Below are 18,230 nucleotides of genomic sequence, written 5' to 3'. Positions count from 1 at the left end.
AAGTTAAAAGAAAAAAAACTCCAAAACAACACCTTCCTGTCAATTCCTTTCTCCCATTCAAATAATTCCATCCATCCATAAGATGAGAGCCATGGTACTTCCTGGAGAGGTGGCCATGCTACTACAGGCCCTACACACAGAAACAGACAATCATTCGAGGCCAACATGCATCTGCATCTTCCTTCTGTGGAGAAAAGCTGGAGTATCTTCAGAGAACCCACACAGACGCAAGGAAAACATGCAAACGCCACAGAGAGAGGCCCCCGGGTGGCCAGTGATTTGAATATAGGACCTTCTTTCTGTGAGACAACAGTGAAATCTACCATCACGCTGCCTCCTCCTTCCAATTCTGCATTGAACAAATGTCTGTTCAGATTAGTTTCTAGAAGTCTTCTGAGCTTTTTTACAACTTCAGACAGAAAAACCAAACCATGTGTTTACAGATTTATTAAATGACTGTAACCAATCAGTTCCAAACCCATGCCTGACACAAGAGAAAGAGAAACGACTGAGAGTGACAAGCTTCATAAGTAAATACATTCATTCTTTCAGGGGCACCCTCCTGAGTCAAATTAAGGGGAGGTTGGGTGGGTGGATGGCATAGGTACGCTGCACCGATTAGTGGCTTTTGTAAAATCATCAGCAAAACTATATTTAGCATCTTTATTGTCAACTTGTACTATGGGCACAGCAGGAACCTGTGTGGAAATGGATTGGAGATTGTATAGAGAGTGTGGGCAGCATTAAATCAGATTTGATATGCTTAAGCTACAAATAGCAGTAAAAGCACTGATGAGCTTCAAACCAGGAGATCAAAAAGATGTAAGCAAACACCTTATTTCTAATGCCCTGACACCCGGAGACTCTGAGCACTGTGCTGTTGCATCCTAAAAAGTCTCTGCACGTATGGGTCAGGTCCATTCCCCTGTCAGGCTATTACACCTGGCTTGTCTATAATACATCTGCGCATAAATAATGCATGCTACTGACTCTTTAACCTACCTGACAAAAGTATTTACCATTTAATCGATAATTCAACACGGTTATAGATAACAAATCCAGCTAATACATCAAAAATTCAAATATAAACATACAAAATGATTGTAGTTTTCTAAAATTTACTAACATAACATAAATTCAAATCATACATGATTCCAAACATTTTTTACAAATAAATAACTGCAAAGTGGGGTGTGCGGAATTATTCAGCCCTCTGAGTCAATACTTTGTAGAACCACCTTTTGCTAAAATTACAGCTGCCAGTCTTTTAGGGTTTGTCTCTACCAGCTTTGCACATCTAGAATATTCCAGCTGTTCACTTGAAAAGTTCGTTGTTGGGTGATTTATAGCTATGTTTATGATTGCTGTACTGATGAATTGTGAAATTTCACCCAGTGGGTTCGTTACATTTAGCCAATTCTGAGCACACACGTCGCTCCTGTACATCTCTGATTTATCCCATTGCTTCTGTCAGTGTTGATTCCAGTGAAGCACAGTGCTTGACAGAAGACGCTGCTTTGTCACCAACATAGAAAGTCTCACGAGTCAGAGATTGATTTCTTTTTATGGGTCCACAGATCTGGTTTCATTTCATGTCTCTTACCCAGGGTTTGCATTTCGTGGCGATTCTTCTAGTTAGGGACACAACGTGTTCCCTTAATCATTGACAAGGACACAAGTCTGCTCTCCTTTCCTAGATAGCACTCCTGACATTTAGTGCAGTCATAAACGGGTGTTTGGCCTTTATGATTTTTTTTCCTGCAAGCAAACCGCAGTTTCTTTCTCTAGCTGACAGATTTTTTCCTTTTTTTTGGTTATTATTTACCTGGATTCTCAAACCTTTACTCCCAGCATTCAGAGACAATTCAACCTCAATTTAATCTCTGACCTGTGCATGATCTAATACTGAAACAATGCACAGCTTCCCAAAATAAAATTTGGATTCTGAACGTGCAACTACTCTTAAACAACTGCAATTTGTGTGCCATTTACCCTTGTACCACAAAATGCTCAGTACAGCATTAAAAATGACCATACTAAACCAATCCTACTCAAATTAAATCTTAAACTTGGTACATTACTGTGCTATAGAACCAGTATTTTATTTCAAGCCAAATGTGCAAAAACAAGGTCTGATGAATGAAAACAGTGTAAGTGTTAAGTTGCTTAGACTCTGGAATGAACATCTGTGCAAGTATACAGTATCTATCAGGAACAGTTCCTATTAATTAATTGCCTGGGGGGGAGGGGGTTACATTACAACTGAGGTCAGTGCAAGGATGCCAAGTGAAGATAGCTGTAATTGATTCACGTGTTTATAATTTGCAGATTAGGCACTCTGCCAAAGATGCTCCATTTGGAGGCTCCGAGAACTTGAAAGTAATTTAAATATTTTTAATATGGTCAAGAGATGCATCCGCCCTCGATGTCACTTGGAATTGGCATCCTTCCCTGTGCATTGGTTTTGTTTACATAAAGTGAATCATCCAGTGATTACTTAACCCTGCTGGCATGAAGGAACTGAAAAGGGCACTCCTTCAGTTTATGACAAAGGAATAAAACTGAAGTGACTGTACAGGGAATGTACTATTATCCAGCTTTCAGCTCAATCAATCAAAATGACCTCATCCCTCTAAAGCTAAACCATATATAACAATTTCCCCCTGTTCTAATGTGAGACACCGGAGAAGCCAATCAATCTGCTCAAGCTGTTTTCACTCAGATACATCTGCTTAGATATCAAGCACAAGCTCCTGTGGTAAAGCCACACAGGATTTAACAGATGCTACATAGTCAGGTTGCTATGATATTTCATACTGCATTTATTTTAAAGGCATAGTTTGACAGTTTGGGAAATACTCCTGTGTTCTTAACAAGAGAAGGATTAGAAGATCGATACCACGCTCATGTCAGTATTATAAATATGCAGCTCTGGAGAAAGGCCACAGGCCTGGAAGGAGAAAAATGGCTTGTCCAAGGAGAAGAAATGCTTTCAACTAGCACCTCTAAAAGGTCACCATTAGACACATCACATGTCTTTCCTTGTTTTTTTTTTAAATTGTGGTTTTATAGAAGGATTTTACAGTCAAGAAACAGTTTGGCAAACTAAAATTGTTTAATGAACTGAGGTGTTTACCATCAAATTGTAAAGTCACCATCATGCCACCATGTTAGTATCTGAAACAAAGCAACCAGAAGCCATCAAATACTTTGTCAACTCACTTAAGTCCCAATCATAAATGGACTTGTGCATATCAACAAACTATGAATCCTGAAGAAGAAAAGAAAATACTGAAAATGAGTCTGAGGTTGGGTTCATGATGTCAATCGCTGAAGAAGAAAATGGCGAACAACCCTCAGTTTGAATCTGCAGACAAGCCTTAACATCTGCTAGGAACAACAGGATCTAGTCCGTGCAGAACTGGAAATCCACGTGTTTTGATACACAGTGTCCCTCATGTCCTGGAGCATGCCTGAATAATCTCACAAACTGCAGGTGGCGCCTGCTGGGCTGCAGCTTATGTGTGTAACATTAAAAGCCTTACTCAAGTTTAAATCATGTAAAACACTGCAAAAACTACCCGTTCTGTACTCGTTAACTGTTGCACTTGTTGAGATGCTGAAAGCAATAACGGCCTGTGATTAGCTCAGGGTAGTTACAGCTCACAGGGAGATCAAACAGAAACAGGATCGAAGAAATCAGAAAACAAAACAAACAAACTTGACTTTATATGTAAAGATGTGCCACACGCTGTGTGTAACGGCCTCGGTGAATAACTTCACAACAGCGCAGTGAGTGGGACGGCAACAGCAAAAGAACAATCTGTGCGTTGCAGTGCAGTCGGTCAAACTCATTGTCTTTCAAATTTCTGAGCGGTGACCTCAGGCTTCAGCAAACATGAGCTCCTGTACGAGTCATGCAACACACTGTGGGATGAAACTCATCTCTATTGATTCATAAACAACCACAACAAGTCCATCTGAATGTGTAGACAGACACAGACACACACCCACAGCAGCATCAAAGAAACCTTTTCATGGCATCTAGGAAAAGATTCTCCATAGCAGAAGATCTTCTCATTTTCCATCAAACATAACGCATCTTAATTCTTCAGTTTTCTGGATAATACAGTGCGTCTGCTTCCTAAATGAATCCAAACACAACGGCCAACATAGCTCTTAGATTATAGGCCAGCTTCATTATGTCTGCTGAGCTACTAAACTCCTTTATACCGAACATGAATTTGATGAAACATCACAGTTCATGCACAATGTAAAAGATTAAAAGATCATCCATATAAACGTGTCATACAGTATGTAGGTCACTTTTACTTAAGTAAAATAAATAATCCTGGGATATGGAATAGATTTAAATTAATCAGCTTTTATAGTGGAGGGAAAAGGCATGTGGTTATGAGTATTAAAAAAATGAACCACAGTCAGATCAAAAAGTAAGACTTATAATAACACAGTATTGGGGAAAAACATCAGTTTTATAACAATGTGACTTCAGTAATTCTAACAGCATTTCATGGCATATAATTAATATATCAAAAATATTTGTAATATTTTGCCATGAGAACCACTTCAATATCACAGCTGGCAAGAAGGGAAGCTTGGTTCGATTACTTAATATTAGAGCAGGTGAAATCAGTCAATTGATTTATGATCTGATTGTCAAAACCTAACTGAGCTGATTAACTGTTTACTGTAACTTTTAATTTTAACTACTTAAAAAAACACATTTTTTCTGCACATTCAAATGTGTATTCTGCTACAGTGAATTCACTAGCTTTCTGTTTGTTCTAGAAAACAATTAGGATTAACCTAGTAAATATTATAATGATCGATCATGAATAAAGGGGCCAATTAATCGAGCATTAAAGCAATCCGAGGCGCAGTGGAGATGTCTTTTTTTTTTATAAACTAATGACATTGTTTTAAATAAATCTATAGTCTACCTGTCAAATAAATGTACAAAGTCCACGCTTTACATCGGGACAATAAGTAGGCGCCTAAGTTAAATCAGGCATGTACCAAATAAAAACGCCTGAGTCAAATGTAGCGTGTCCTACAGCAGCGCTTGTTACACTGCATCACAAATCATTTCAGTCTCAAACGTGAAATTTCAGAAATTAATCAGCTTTGTTGTAACTTTTATATTCCTATTATGTAATCAGTCCAGGCAAGCACACGCATTAGGACACGAACAGTAAACCCACTCACTCACCCTCTCTCTCTCTCTCTCACACACACACACACACACACACACACACACACACACACACACACACACACTCACTCACTCACCCTCTCTCTCTCTCTCTCACACACACACACACACACACACACACACACACACACACACACACACACACACACACACACACACACACAGTCTTTTTTCACCGTCTATTTTCTATTGATCACTCACCGGCCTTCCCCTCCTCTTTCTCGGACCTCATGTCCTTCTCGGCACAGGCTATGCTCGGCTCCACTGTCAGCCTCGGTGTGAGCTCTCATAGCAGATTAAAAAAAATAATTAAACGCACACCTATGCGTCCCGGCCAGTGCACACACAGACCATTCAAACCTCACATACAAACACACACACGCACACTGCGCTGCCGGTCCGGCCGCTCCCAGCTCTGCTTTCTGTGGCTCCACCCAAACAGGTTACCAGGAAGTCATCCCCTGAGAGAAACTCGCTACCTTTCCTGCCCCCTTTCGTACCAAACGAACCTCTTTCTCTGTGTACCTGCGTAACGAGGTGTCCACGGGCAACTAGGACAACATTCACCCACGCCCACTACCGCTTTTCATCCCCCCCTCCTACCTTCCGCCTCCTACACACGTGTGGGAGGGTGGAGGGGGCGGGGAATACAAACTGCACCAAGGCCCTCAGGTAATGAGCCAGGTGAGTCAGTGGCGTTCTCACCCCACCTGATGGCCGAGAACACTGTGAAGCGTGTGCTTTTACACTCCACCAGCTGAACGCAAGAGGATACACCCCTCTGTGAAAGCTATGCACTCTCTGTGGGCCTCTACATGAGTGTACAGTGCTCACTTCCTGGATGCAAATGTGTGTTTTGGCCATAGGAAGGAAAACAAATCCCCCTCCAAACACAGCCAATTAAACTTCAGTATAAAGCGCTTTAAAGAGGAGGAAAAAGGACCACAACAGTGGCGAATTACTTCAAACTAAACAGCCTTACCTCTTCACAGTGAGATTAGAACATTAGTATGAGCAATGCACCTTATCATTAACCCTCTGGGGATGGGGTTGGTCTTTGCCCAGTGCTGAGTAAGGACAGACTGTGCCACGTTAGATAGGAACTGGGATGTGTTTGAACAGATTAATAATAAATAAGGTGAAGGCTGGTCCAGTTTTCTTCTCGAGCCTCTTCAGGCTCAAAACCCAAAGGCAGGTACAGTGAGGTGATTTGAAGAAAAGAGACAGGACTGTACCTGAATTAATTCAGCCTAAAGGGCCCACTTAGATAGAAACCTTTCTTTTCTTTTCTTTTTTTAAGTTTATGAGCACCTGAGCAACATAACTAGCATACTAAAGTGTAAGCATAATATATTTGTGTGTGTAGGAGTGTTTGTATGTCACAGAAACTTCAGTTAAATCTCTTGCATGTAAAGATGTGACAGCAGTTCAGAGCAGCTGCGCCGTTTGTCCCGGCTGTCAGAGGTTGATGCTTAGCTTTTTAACTCCGTCCAAAGATCAAATGTGGTCTAACCAGATACTTGTCACATGAGGCAATGGATCTGTCAGTCACGCACTGACACCTCAAGGATTACTGCCAGGCTCATTTTCTCTGTCCGATCACAGCCCAGAGTAAAGATTGCAACAGTAACTCTTCATTGGCAGTTATTGTAAGACATCAAAAAGAAGGAGATTTATCTCGTTGTAGAGAAAGGCAGATGCTGCAAATGCTTTGGGTTTAGGGTATGGCCTGCATCATAAATCCTTGATTTAGTTTATTAGAACTTTTGAATGATTCAATCTAATAATAATGTAATTATATTCACTTAGATTAATATTTGAACCTTTCTATATCTGTTTTCTTTGTCTTTATTTAAATAGATACTTTTTTTCGTCAAATGTAGCACTTCATAAATCTAAAGTCATGGTGCAACTACACCAAATTTTATTCACAGTATTGCTTTTATTCTGACACCTCTTCAGTCTGAAATTTTCCACTCCTCTGTGCCCTTATTCTTCAGCTCAACTCCCTGTATCACTATGCCATTCATTTGCTTTGCTAACATTAAAGCAAGAAGAAATCCTAAAAGCCTTCTTTTTCTACCCTCCACTCTCCTCTGCTGTATTGCTCTCCCTTCTCTCAGCAGAGAACGGTTGACCTGTCAGTCTGCATTATCAGCACTGGGGAGTGCTGATAGAGAGTTAGGATGAAGTGGGATTAAAATATTAGCTTGCCTACAGAGAGTACAGGCTGTATAAAAAAAGGAGGAAAGGAAGAAAACTCAAAACAACAATAGGCAGTGGGAGAAGCAGGAGAATGAGTGGCCGAGGTCACTAGAGCCGGTGCTCATTGTCGATGGAAATGACATCAGACTTGTCGAACAGCAACCGAGCATGTTCTTCCAGCTTTGAGGCTTTAGACTTGGAAGAAAAGACCTGAATTACAATTACAGTGCAGACTTTCTGGTTTGAGAACAAGCGCGGACAATAGTAGTCATTAGAATGAGAAACACTAACGGACACAAGCAACAATGGACATACAATCAATTGACCTCATGATCGATACCTTTTGTGCCACGGATACACACTGGTCACTTTGACTGCTGCACTTCAGAAACTGACAGAGGCTATTATCCTGAGCTGCACACTGACAGCAGTGATTGGAGGAGGTAAGTGGCCATGCAGCCCTGCAATAACTGCATGCTGCATTGTAACTCTAGCGCAATAAACATCAATATAGTTCCATTCAGATTAAAGCGGTTTGCAGAGTGAAATGTTTTTCTCTGAGAATCAATCGAGTCTCCCAATTTGGTGTCAGCACTTCTGTGTCTTGCATTGGGAAACAAAACACGTTATTTAGCTGCGATAAATCAAAGGCTGTAATGGATGGTAAAGCCCTCGTGGTCAGGCACCAAGTGCTGTTATCTGACTGTTCTCACCACCCTCTAGCCTGTGCAGCCTTTTGCTCAGCTTTAACCCCCCATTGCACCCACAAGTCAAGCTGACAGCTCTGTGTCTGTCTTCACCATGCTCACTTCTTGCTGTCACCAAGGCAACATCTTGTCTTTTGGAGCGCCGCAGTACCTTTGCCTAGCGAGCAGTCTGGTGTGCCAAAGTCCATCAGGCTGGATATTTCTGTTGGGTAGCACATGTCTGTCACCACTGTCTTCTGCCTGTGACGCATGGATGGATCTGTAGGAGAAAGAGATGAAGTTAGATTTTACTGAAATGGATCAATCAAAAACAAAAAAGAAGAGCTGTATGGCTCTTGTTCTGGAGCGCACACACACACGCAGAGCAGGCATCAAAGCACAAATGTGAGGAGCTGGGGTCGAGGTGGGTTGCAAAGTGGCTTGCCAAACAGATGTAAGTATTTTAAATAAACTCAAATACCGCCTCTTTTATGAAATTTGATATTGGAAAGTCATAGTACTTTACCATGCAGCTGCTGATAATTTGCTGTTATCATCCCAACTGCTGGGATTGTGTTAAGCTCAAATTTTGGACATTTTCATTTTTCACGTGCAAAACTTTATCCTACACAGTTAAGCACATTTACACCAACAGCCAATTTAGAAATAACAATTAACCTAACATGCATGTCTTTGTTCTGTGGGAGGAAGCCTGCAGGAAACCTACACAGTCAGAGGAGATCAAATTCCATAGAAAAAAGGCCCAGAGATTAGGAAATTTAAACCCTTTCTTGATGTGGGATGTCAAAGCTAACCAACGCTCCTCCGTGCCACCCATGCCGTTTTTAGTCAGCAAAACTCTCTGCTATAAAATGTTGATGTAACGCTGTGTGACTGCCTGTTAAATCAGGGAATGCAATCTGACGTCTGAATTTTACACATGTAAAAAATACGAGTCTCTCTCTTACAGATCACTGCAGTTGGGATCCACAAAGCAATTACACCACAGAATGAGTATCAGTAATGATGCATGGTCGTTGAATTAATACTAAAATTCCACCACCCCCTGCCTATCTGAGTAAGGCCAGAAGACACTGTGCCTGTGCAATGATCTTTTGTGCTCCATACATTGATAAAAGGTTAATGGAACTGCTCAAGGAGGACTCCTGTGAATTGCAGTGAAAGAGACCCATCTGCTCATCATTCCTCCCCTTTTCAAAGAAAAATGGTTTGAGGGAGCACATGTTTGTTTTTAAGTCATCAAAATTCTCCAGTTCACTGCCTTTCTCCCAGCTTCTTCTTCCTTTTTTTTTCCTGGTCCACCTCTGGTGTCTAAAGCATGAAATAAAATGACAATGATTATGGGAGTCAGCAATATCCTCACTGTACCAGGGAGTGATTAAGTAGAGCATGATGGTGGGCTTATGATCCCACAGTCGGTTTAATATCTTTAAACCTGCTTACCTTATACATTCTATGGGGCTATGAATATAGGTTCTCCTCTCAGATACAGAGACATACAAATGCATTTTCTAAATTTCGACATTTTCCTTCAGTACAGCAATAACTGTCTACCCTCAGGTGCCTTCTACAGTAGAACCACGTGCACATCCACTCTTCTTCAATAATGATCTCACTCTTTCCCTCCTAATCTGCATATTTTGACAGTTTTAATTTCACAACCCTATAGTATTTATCTGCATTATTGACCTTCCCCTCCATTCTCCCCCTCCTCCATCCCCCTGACCCGTCAATAACAGTTTAGGTGTTGTTAAGCTGACCTTTTCTTTGATTTTTAATATGGAGATTGGAGAGCAGGCGGGCTCATGCTCGACCGCTCTTACCACAAACATTAATGAGAGGGATAGATAGAGGGAAAAGATGAAGCTGCTGGCGATGAGACAAATACATAATCTATGCCCATACTTATTTAAGGGTGTTGGCTCTCTGTACTCTTTTAAAAAGATGTCAATACCTCTGCTGGAGCCATAGTATCTCCCTATTTTATTATCATTAACTGTTACGCAGTATTTAAATATCTGCCTTCTCCATGTGCATGTTTCATTTTTTGGATATTTGTCTTGGTACTTTATTATATTTTCTGAGCTTTTTACTGATTTAAGTGGCCACCAATTCCACAGGGGCTTTGGTTAGGTACAGTTCATTGTAATTCAAGGGAACACACCCTGTCATGGCCCAAATGAGCACCACAGAGAGCGATTATCAAATCACTTCATTTCGGCCTGGCTGGACCTCAGCTGTGAGAGGTTAAAGGCTATGGAAATTAAAGGGTCCAGCTGCGCAGGTCCACCTGTAGCCTGGCTGCCCAAGCCGAGGCCACAAGGGACAGTCTGTGCTGCCCTTTGTGATCTCGGCCAATTATGTCTTATAAAGTTAATGTGTTTGTCACTCACATCTCTCAGTTAAATGTGATGATACCATTTTGTCATTAGGCCCAATGTTACTATTAAAAAGGTAGGGTATTTTAATAACATTTAAACTAAAGAAAAACGTGTTTTTGTTGCTTCAAAACCTGTGACAAAGAGAGAGAACTGTTTTGTTGTTGTTTGTTATTTTTGGACTGGGAGCTAAGCTTCTCTCTCTGGTCGACTGAATATACTGACATTTTTTACACCGACGAATGGACTGCAAACATCACTGCATATTTAAAATATAGATTCCCTGATTTTAAACACTGCGCATCTGATCTAATCTAACTACGCGTCCACTAGAATTACAGTCAACACTCTACTGAAGTTACACGTAGTCTCCAAACTTCACAAATCAACAAAAATATTGGGTTGCTGTCAAAGGAAGGGCACAGGCTGTGCTCATGACGTGCCTTCCAGGACCTTGAAAATGAAGCAGCTAAGTGTAATTTATCCATTCATTCACTACTTATGTTGATCAGGGTTGCAAGGGAAATGGAGCCTGTCCCAGCTGCAAGAGGCAAGGCACTCCCTGGACAGGTGACCAGTCTGCTGCAGGGCTAGCACAGAGAGAGCGAGAGAAAGACAACCATTAGCACTCAAATTCACACCTATGGGCTAATTTAGGATCACCTACACCAGCCCACACTCCTTCTACTGTGAGGCAACAGTACTAACCACCATGTTGGCAAAAAGATTCAATATTAATCCCTATTTTCTCTTTATTATTGTAGGGCCTTTACCTTACACTATAAATTGCCTGGGGGGTGGGGGGGGGGGGGGGGGGGCTGCTGTCGTGATTTGGTGCTAAATAAATAAAATTGAATTGAATTATTAAATGGATTTTTCAGAAATGTGGTCTTTCCTTCCTGTGACAGGACAAACAGATGGCACGCAGCTGTGTAGTGGGCCATTGTACGACATTAAGAGTATTTTGACTATAGACACTATAACTGTTTTGCTCCCAACTGACAGAGTGAGGCACCACTTTTGACAGAGTGATCTATGTGTTTTTAAAACACTTTTATTCCTGTGGCAGTTTGATGTTGCACATGAGGTTTAAATTGTGAGATTGAGGATCGTCGAGATGCATTTTTAAGAAGCCCAGTTTTTCATAAATGTGTTTTGCCGGTGTTGGAGGCGCGCTGATGAAAGCTGAGTGACAGTACGGCATTACACAAATGTGGTTCAAAAAACATTTTGATTGGTTATATGCAAACAACGTCTCTTTCTACTGAGATGAATTGTTAAGGGCACACCTACAGGTACAGATGCACTATTACAAACTAAAGCCAAAATATATATATATGAAATGCAAATTGTTTTCTTTTATGCATTATTTACCTTCTATTAGAAAGCATCCACAAAGCAAACCCATAATACTTCAGCAGAAAATTTGCATTTTTATTTCCTATTAAGTCAAAAGTTATATTGAGTTCTTTAAAAATGTAAGAGCCTTCTTTGCAGCGGGGGAAGCACAGCATTACAATGGACTCAGGAACAGCTAATTATTAATGAGAATATGAGGCGGTGAGTTTGAGAGTCAGAGGAGCTATTCAAACATGTGACCCAACTTTCCCTCTTAGTGAACACTCAGCTTTTGGAGCCATAATGGCATTAACAGTACATGATAGAAAGAGTCGACGCTCAGCAGGAGCCAGCGTAGGTACTGAAGCAGAATGAGAAGACAACTACCATCAGTTTCGAGAGAGCCCACCTTCAGCTAACCTTTAATTATTCTGGCAGTCACTCGATCATGTGGCAGATGCATTTATTCCTGTATCAATCAGTGCACCGGAAAGGAAATAAGAGCTATTAGCATGTAGCTACTATGGAATACCAACACCCTAAAATACTGTCCTGCTGAGTTCAGACACACAGATCTGTTTTATTATTGCCGGTGACTGACACAAACATGTACGGGCACCACTTGCAGTAATTTATAATGAGCGGAAACACAAGCTGTTGATTGTGTGCAAAGTGGGGCAGAGTTTAAGAGGTGAGTGACTGATCAGTCGCTCATAGAGAACAGAAGCTCATTGTAATGTTTACTGTTTTCACACATTCTCCCTGAAAGGCTTTATGGTCTTTGTTAAGGCAGATGAGTTGCAATCCTAAACAGAGGTTGTCGTGCAGTTTAAATTACAATAATTCAATGCCTCTTTATACATAGTGAGGGGATTTTTTTGTTTTGAGCTGCTCATTTTTACTCTGCACATGTACTCTACTCTTTATAAAAAGAAAGTATTATGGAAATCCCTTTCATGTTAAGTAACGCTAGACCAGAACAAAAATGTTCAGGAGATATGAGATTACATGTTTTATGTGCAAAATGAATCAGTAATACAACAAACAAGTACTGACAATCAGAGCAAAATTACCTATAGTAATGAACTAGTATCTAGTATTCTTGTTTTATCCACACTTGTCACATTTAAAGGCTATCCAAACCTACATAACCCTATGTGAAAATGTGAAAATCCTCCCTAAACCTCATAGCATGTTGTGCTGCCCTTGGCACCAAAAATTGTAATGAGTGTTTCTGAGAAATGGCAATGAGTCTTTCTCATAAGAGTGGAGGAATTTTGGCTCCCTCTTCTTTGTAGGATTGTTCTTATTCAGCCACATTAAAGGGTTTTTCAGCATGAACAGCCTGTTTAAGGTCACACCATCTCAATCTGATTTGAGTCCGGCTTTTGACTTAGACCCACCAAAATCTTAATTTTATTTTATTTTTTTTAGCCATTCAGTGGTGAACTTGTCATGCTGCATAACCCAAGTGAGTTTGAGCTTTGTAACCCTTTCAAAACTGATAGATAGACTTTATTTCTCTGCCATTTTTGTGTCGTTCTGTTGCGTTTTGGACATTTTAGCCTGCTTCACTTTGTCAGACAGGTTCTGCTTAAGTGATTCAGCAGTACTGACAGTAATCAGGCGTGGGTGTGGCTAGAAAAATTAAACCCAGCTTTCCAAAGTAATGTGCTTAATCACATTTAATTCATGATTTCACAAGGGGACAGGTACTTTTTCACATAGGGCCAAGTACGATTGGGTAGATTTTTTCCCCTAATTTTGTATGTACTTCGTGATCTGAAATATCTAACTGTGACAAAAATGCTGTTTTCTATAGATGTGGTGGCAATATTGTTATCAATAACATATTTTGGCCACAATAATTTAGCAAGAATCGGATATAGAATCTGTAACACAATGTGAAGAACCTCAAGCAGTATTTAAATGAAAATTCACCACCATGCAGGCTTTGAATACATTAGCAAAGCTGAATGAAATGAAGCCTTTTGGATTTCTAACCTCTGGCATCGTACTGAGCCAGAAAAACCCCGCCTGGTTACATAAGACAACAGGATTGAAGTCGGATATTTAGTGTTTGAATATTTCACAAGGGAGACTGGTCATCCCTCACCTCAGTGCTCATGGGTCCCTACTGGTATCATCAGGCACAGACACACAGAGTGCTTCCAAATCCCAGTGTACAGAACACTGAAGTGACACTCCCGCAGCACCGTGCACCTCCACTGTTAGGTATCATTAACAGCCTCTGACACAGATAGCAGTGAGAAATTGAAAATAAATCACTTTTATGATGGAACCAAATGAAATAAGGAAATGACTCAAAAAATACTCAAAAAAACAAAACAAGAGAAGAGTGAAGAGTTCATAAACTCAGGCTGTAAACATGTCAAATAGTTATATGACAACACTGAAATTCTTCCAGGAAAAGTTGACTTAGTATTCAACACAGTCGTCGCCTTATAAGAAAAGCAACTGAAAGATTTCTCTGGGGATTAAAACTGAAACTGCATGCTATATACTGAAGGTTGAGCTGTCACATCTCTATTATACAACCCCAACATGTAGCCAAACCACTGAAGCAAAATGCCATTCCTCTAATGTTTTTTTCTTTGCCCGGAGCTGAAAACTTACTGTCTATTAATCTGTGTTTATAATAATCCGTGACACAGTGAATCAATACTCCTGGCACTCAAATAACAGAGGCCTGAAAGGCTGCTCCAAGGCTGCTGTGATCCATAGCCTCTGGATGCTGTCTGTGAGTTGCCATTAAGCCTGCAACAGCAGCCTGCCCTGAGGAAACATGGGCGAAAAAGCCCCTTCAGGGACACATCAATTACATCAATGAGGAGAAATTGCCTGGGGAAGATGAGCGTCCAGGGTTACCGGTGTTATGAGCGGTGTTGCTCATCTTAGACGTCTGCAGGTTTGTTGCGTTTTGTTCACTCTAATGATGTCTGTGTGCAAGGACAGAGTCAAGAAAAGTGTGCTGTCTCCAAAATTTTACAAACCCCTTTCACTAACGTTGAACTGGAACTCCTTTTTTCAGCGCAGGGATTGACAGGGAGATTTATTCCACAATATAACACACAAATGTTTCCATACCATTGAGAAATTGTTGCTATCCCTTTAATATCTCAGCATGTAGCAGCCCATCGTGGCTAATGCTGCACATCATTGCAGTTTTATAGCGGTTGTACATTTTTGCATCATTGTGATAAAGTTTAATGATCTGTTGGTTACAGTATTTAAATCACTGTGGCAGATAAAACATCTGAACATTTCCATCTGCTTATTTTATCTAGTTTATGAGACTGTAAAAAAAAAATACAGCCACTTTTCTCTGAAGTAGTGAACAAATGATTCGTAATCCATATTTGATATCTTAAAAAAGGAATCCCTCTTAGGATAAGAAACAGAGACCTTCACCTATTTTCCAAAAAAGGACCTGCAGCCAGAAAAAACCCACTGAAATTATAAATCCTTTTCTGAGCCTTTTCTCCTCTCCGACTGTATTTTGTAGGGTTGTTTACTCTAATTTCCTGTAGTCCTAACAACTCATTGCCATCAAAATAAGAAATGTGTGCACTCCACAATGAGGGCTTAAGCAGAGTCGACAAAGACATATGAATGAGCTTCTTTTGAATTACCAATGCAGTACCAATTGCCACACCTGCTCACAACAATATCAGCATTTCAGTGCTCAACCCTGTGATTAAAATGAGCTGTGCTGTTATGTCGAAACCAAAACAGCTGAAGGGCTCAGGAGAACGGAAAGTACCTCAGTTCATTATTCATGACAGTACCATCAGGAAAACAAGGTTAAGGGATGATACCTAACCTTGGAGTCACTATGGGATGATTTACAGTAGTTGTGCATCATTCAGTAGTAACGCTGGCTGATGAATAATCACCGCGGAGCTGACCTGCCAAACTGGAATAGCAGGAGACTAGAGCTTAATGACAAGCAGTGACAAAAAAGAAATAAATAAATGAATCCCATCATCCTTCATGATAGCTACAGATGAAGGCATAGGATGGATACATGACGGTCCATCAAACATTTGTAATAATACTGCAGTATTATTGTGGTGCAGCCAGTGAAAAATGAGGAATTCATTATGGTGTAGATAATGAAAGTGATGTGAACCCATAAACACTCAGTAGAATAGTGTTTAATCCATGACAGACTTTCTGAAGAGGAGGATCCAGTGCTTAAGGTTCAGTTGGATTAGTCAGGATCTGACATGGGTCTATCCTCTGTGACCACAAACAAGAACAAACTCTGAATTCCAGGGTTTTCCCCACAATACAGCTGGATAAATGAGATGAATTCTCATCTAAATAAAAACATTAATATCCTTTGGACACAACAGACGAATGGAAGAACACAATGACACATGCAAGAGTTTCCTCTCATGCAAACATGCTCAGAATCACATGTGAGCTTGTGCACACACACACACACACACACACACACACACACACACACACACACACACACACACACACACACACTGTATGGCTCATCTGACTCTTTGGGCCACAGCTGGCCATTGCAGGGCATCATCCGCCCTGCCATAACCCAAAGGCTTTGCTGGACTAGGAAAGCTAGATGAGGACGGATTTAAAGTGAAGATTAAGCAGGAAAATCTGCCTGGAAGAAATCCAACGCTGACACAACTTAAAAAAAATATAAAAAAATTCCTCCTATTCCTTGTGCCAATGCCTTCTGATCGCGACAGCTGGCCAGGATTGGCTTGGGAACATTTGGAAAATATGAGACTTATTTTACTTCCCTCTCCCCATAGGCTTAAGCTTGAGTAAAAAAAACAAATCTCATATGTAATCTTGCCACACTACCTATCCCAGCTCCTACAGGAATGAGAAAGAAGAAAGGCTACCATCAAAATATTCATATTTCTTTTTAAGTAAACAGGTTATTTTTCCATACTGGTCAATCCAACCAAAGGCTAAACTATCAAAACCTCTGCTTGTAAGTTATAGATGAGTTTGTGAGAAAAAATGAAAACCAAAACGAACAAATGAATCAAAAAGATGAGAAAAGGTGACAGATTGAAGGGCTTTGCTGCAAGACCAGAGCATCTTCTGCAGAGGAAACCACTGCAGCTCTTCAGTCTATTCAGTCTGAATAATACAACACAGTAGCATAGCACTTGGAGGCTGTGTTTGGTGTGAAACACAGAGAGATTTTGTATTAGAGTTGCTACAGTATAATAGCTCTAGTAGTATGTGATGCATAGTACTGACCAAAAGAAGCACAGGCTAAATTTGTGAATAATACAACTGAGACTGCAATGTTCACTGGGCCCAGACAAGCTGAGTACTGATGCAAGGATGGAGATCACCCACAGTGATACAGAACACTGTAGCCAACCAGTCAATGAAGAAAGTCCACAAAGAGAATTGAATATATCCTCCAACTTACAACAACTCAGCTAACCCCAGTTTAAACAAAGCAGCTGCAGCTATGCTGGGGCAAAAATAAAAGTCATATCTGACGGCAACATGTTTTATTGATTTAAAAAAAATGTTATTGTGATGCGAAATATCTTGCTCTTGTTATAAACAAAGCTTGCCTGCTACAGTTGCCATGCCTGTCTATTATAGTTGCTAATTGCACGAGAAAAGCGGAGAGAACACAAACCATGCTGTGCTCCTGGCACCAAGCATAATATGAAAAAAGCCCAGTAAGCCACAAGTGTTTTTTTTTGTTGTTTTTTTTTGCTATCTTGGAACCAACAACAAAGTCTAGAGCTATTAGTCAAACTGTGCTCTCTTGCTGTAATGATCCTCAAATCGGCAAGCACACAATGATTCTGGGAACCTGACAGATGAGAAAAACAAGCATTTATGACAATGACATTTACCAGCAGGTCTTTTGTCTTTGGGTCTTTTTTGGGGATAGAAGTTATTGTAGATTCTCAAGACTCTTGAGATGAATGTGTGCTATTAAATTGACTTCATTTCACTTTACTTAAAGGAGATTTTACAAATCTGTCTTGCAGTGATACACGGGTGCCCATTTGGAGACCAAAAAAGGTATTGTTTGCTGTAATCATTTCTCTTGCTAAATATTAAGATAGCACCCAAAACTTTATCTGAAGCAAACTCAAGGCTGTATCAGTTTTTAAAAACCATGCTGATATCCTCGGAGTTCAAAATGTTTTTGTACAAAATATCCTCTTTGTGCCTTTCTCTATAGTAGTGAAAGAGCTATAACAAACATGCACTTACAGGTACACCTCGACAGTACTGGGTTGGCCCCCTTTTTACCTTGGTGTAGATTCATAAAGGTGCTCAAAAAATATCTCAGAGATTTTGACCCTTATTGACATGATAGCA

General features: G+C 40.5%; 1 protein-coding gene across 4 annotated transcripts in view; it reads right to left on the bottom strand.

The window, feature by feature from the left end:
• Positions 1 to 18,230, bottom strand: part of kaznb (kazrin, periplakin interacting protein b) — a 137,771-nt gene that overhangs the window by 20,538 nt on the left and 99,003 nt on the right. For all 4 annotated transcript variants that reach the window (XM_076884110.1, XM_012918490.4, XM_012918491.5 and 1 more), the window contains exon 4: positions 8,297 to 8,404. In XM_076884110.1, the coding sequence (XP_076740225.1) occupies positions 8,297 to 8,404 (108 nt within the window). The remainder of the gene's footprint in view (positions 1 to 8,296; positions 8,405 to 18,230) is intronic.

This window comes from Maylandia zebra, linkage group LG5 (assembly GCF_041146795.1).
Source record: "Maylandia zebra isolate NMK-2024a linkage group LG5, Mzebra_GT3a, whole genome shotgun sequence".
Classification (NCBI taxonomy): Eukaryota; Metazoa; Chordata; class Actinopteri; order Cichliformes; family Cichlidae; genus Maylandia; species Maylandia zebra.
The sequence above is the reverse complement of the archived record's forward strand: the minus strand, read 5'-3'. Positions and strand labels throughout refer to the sequence as shown.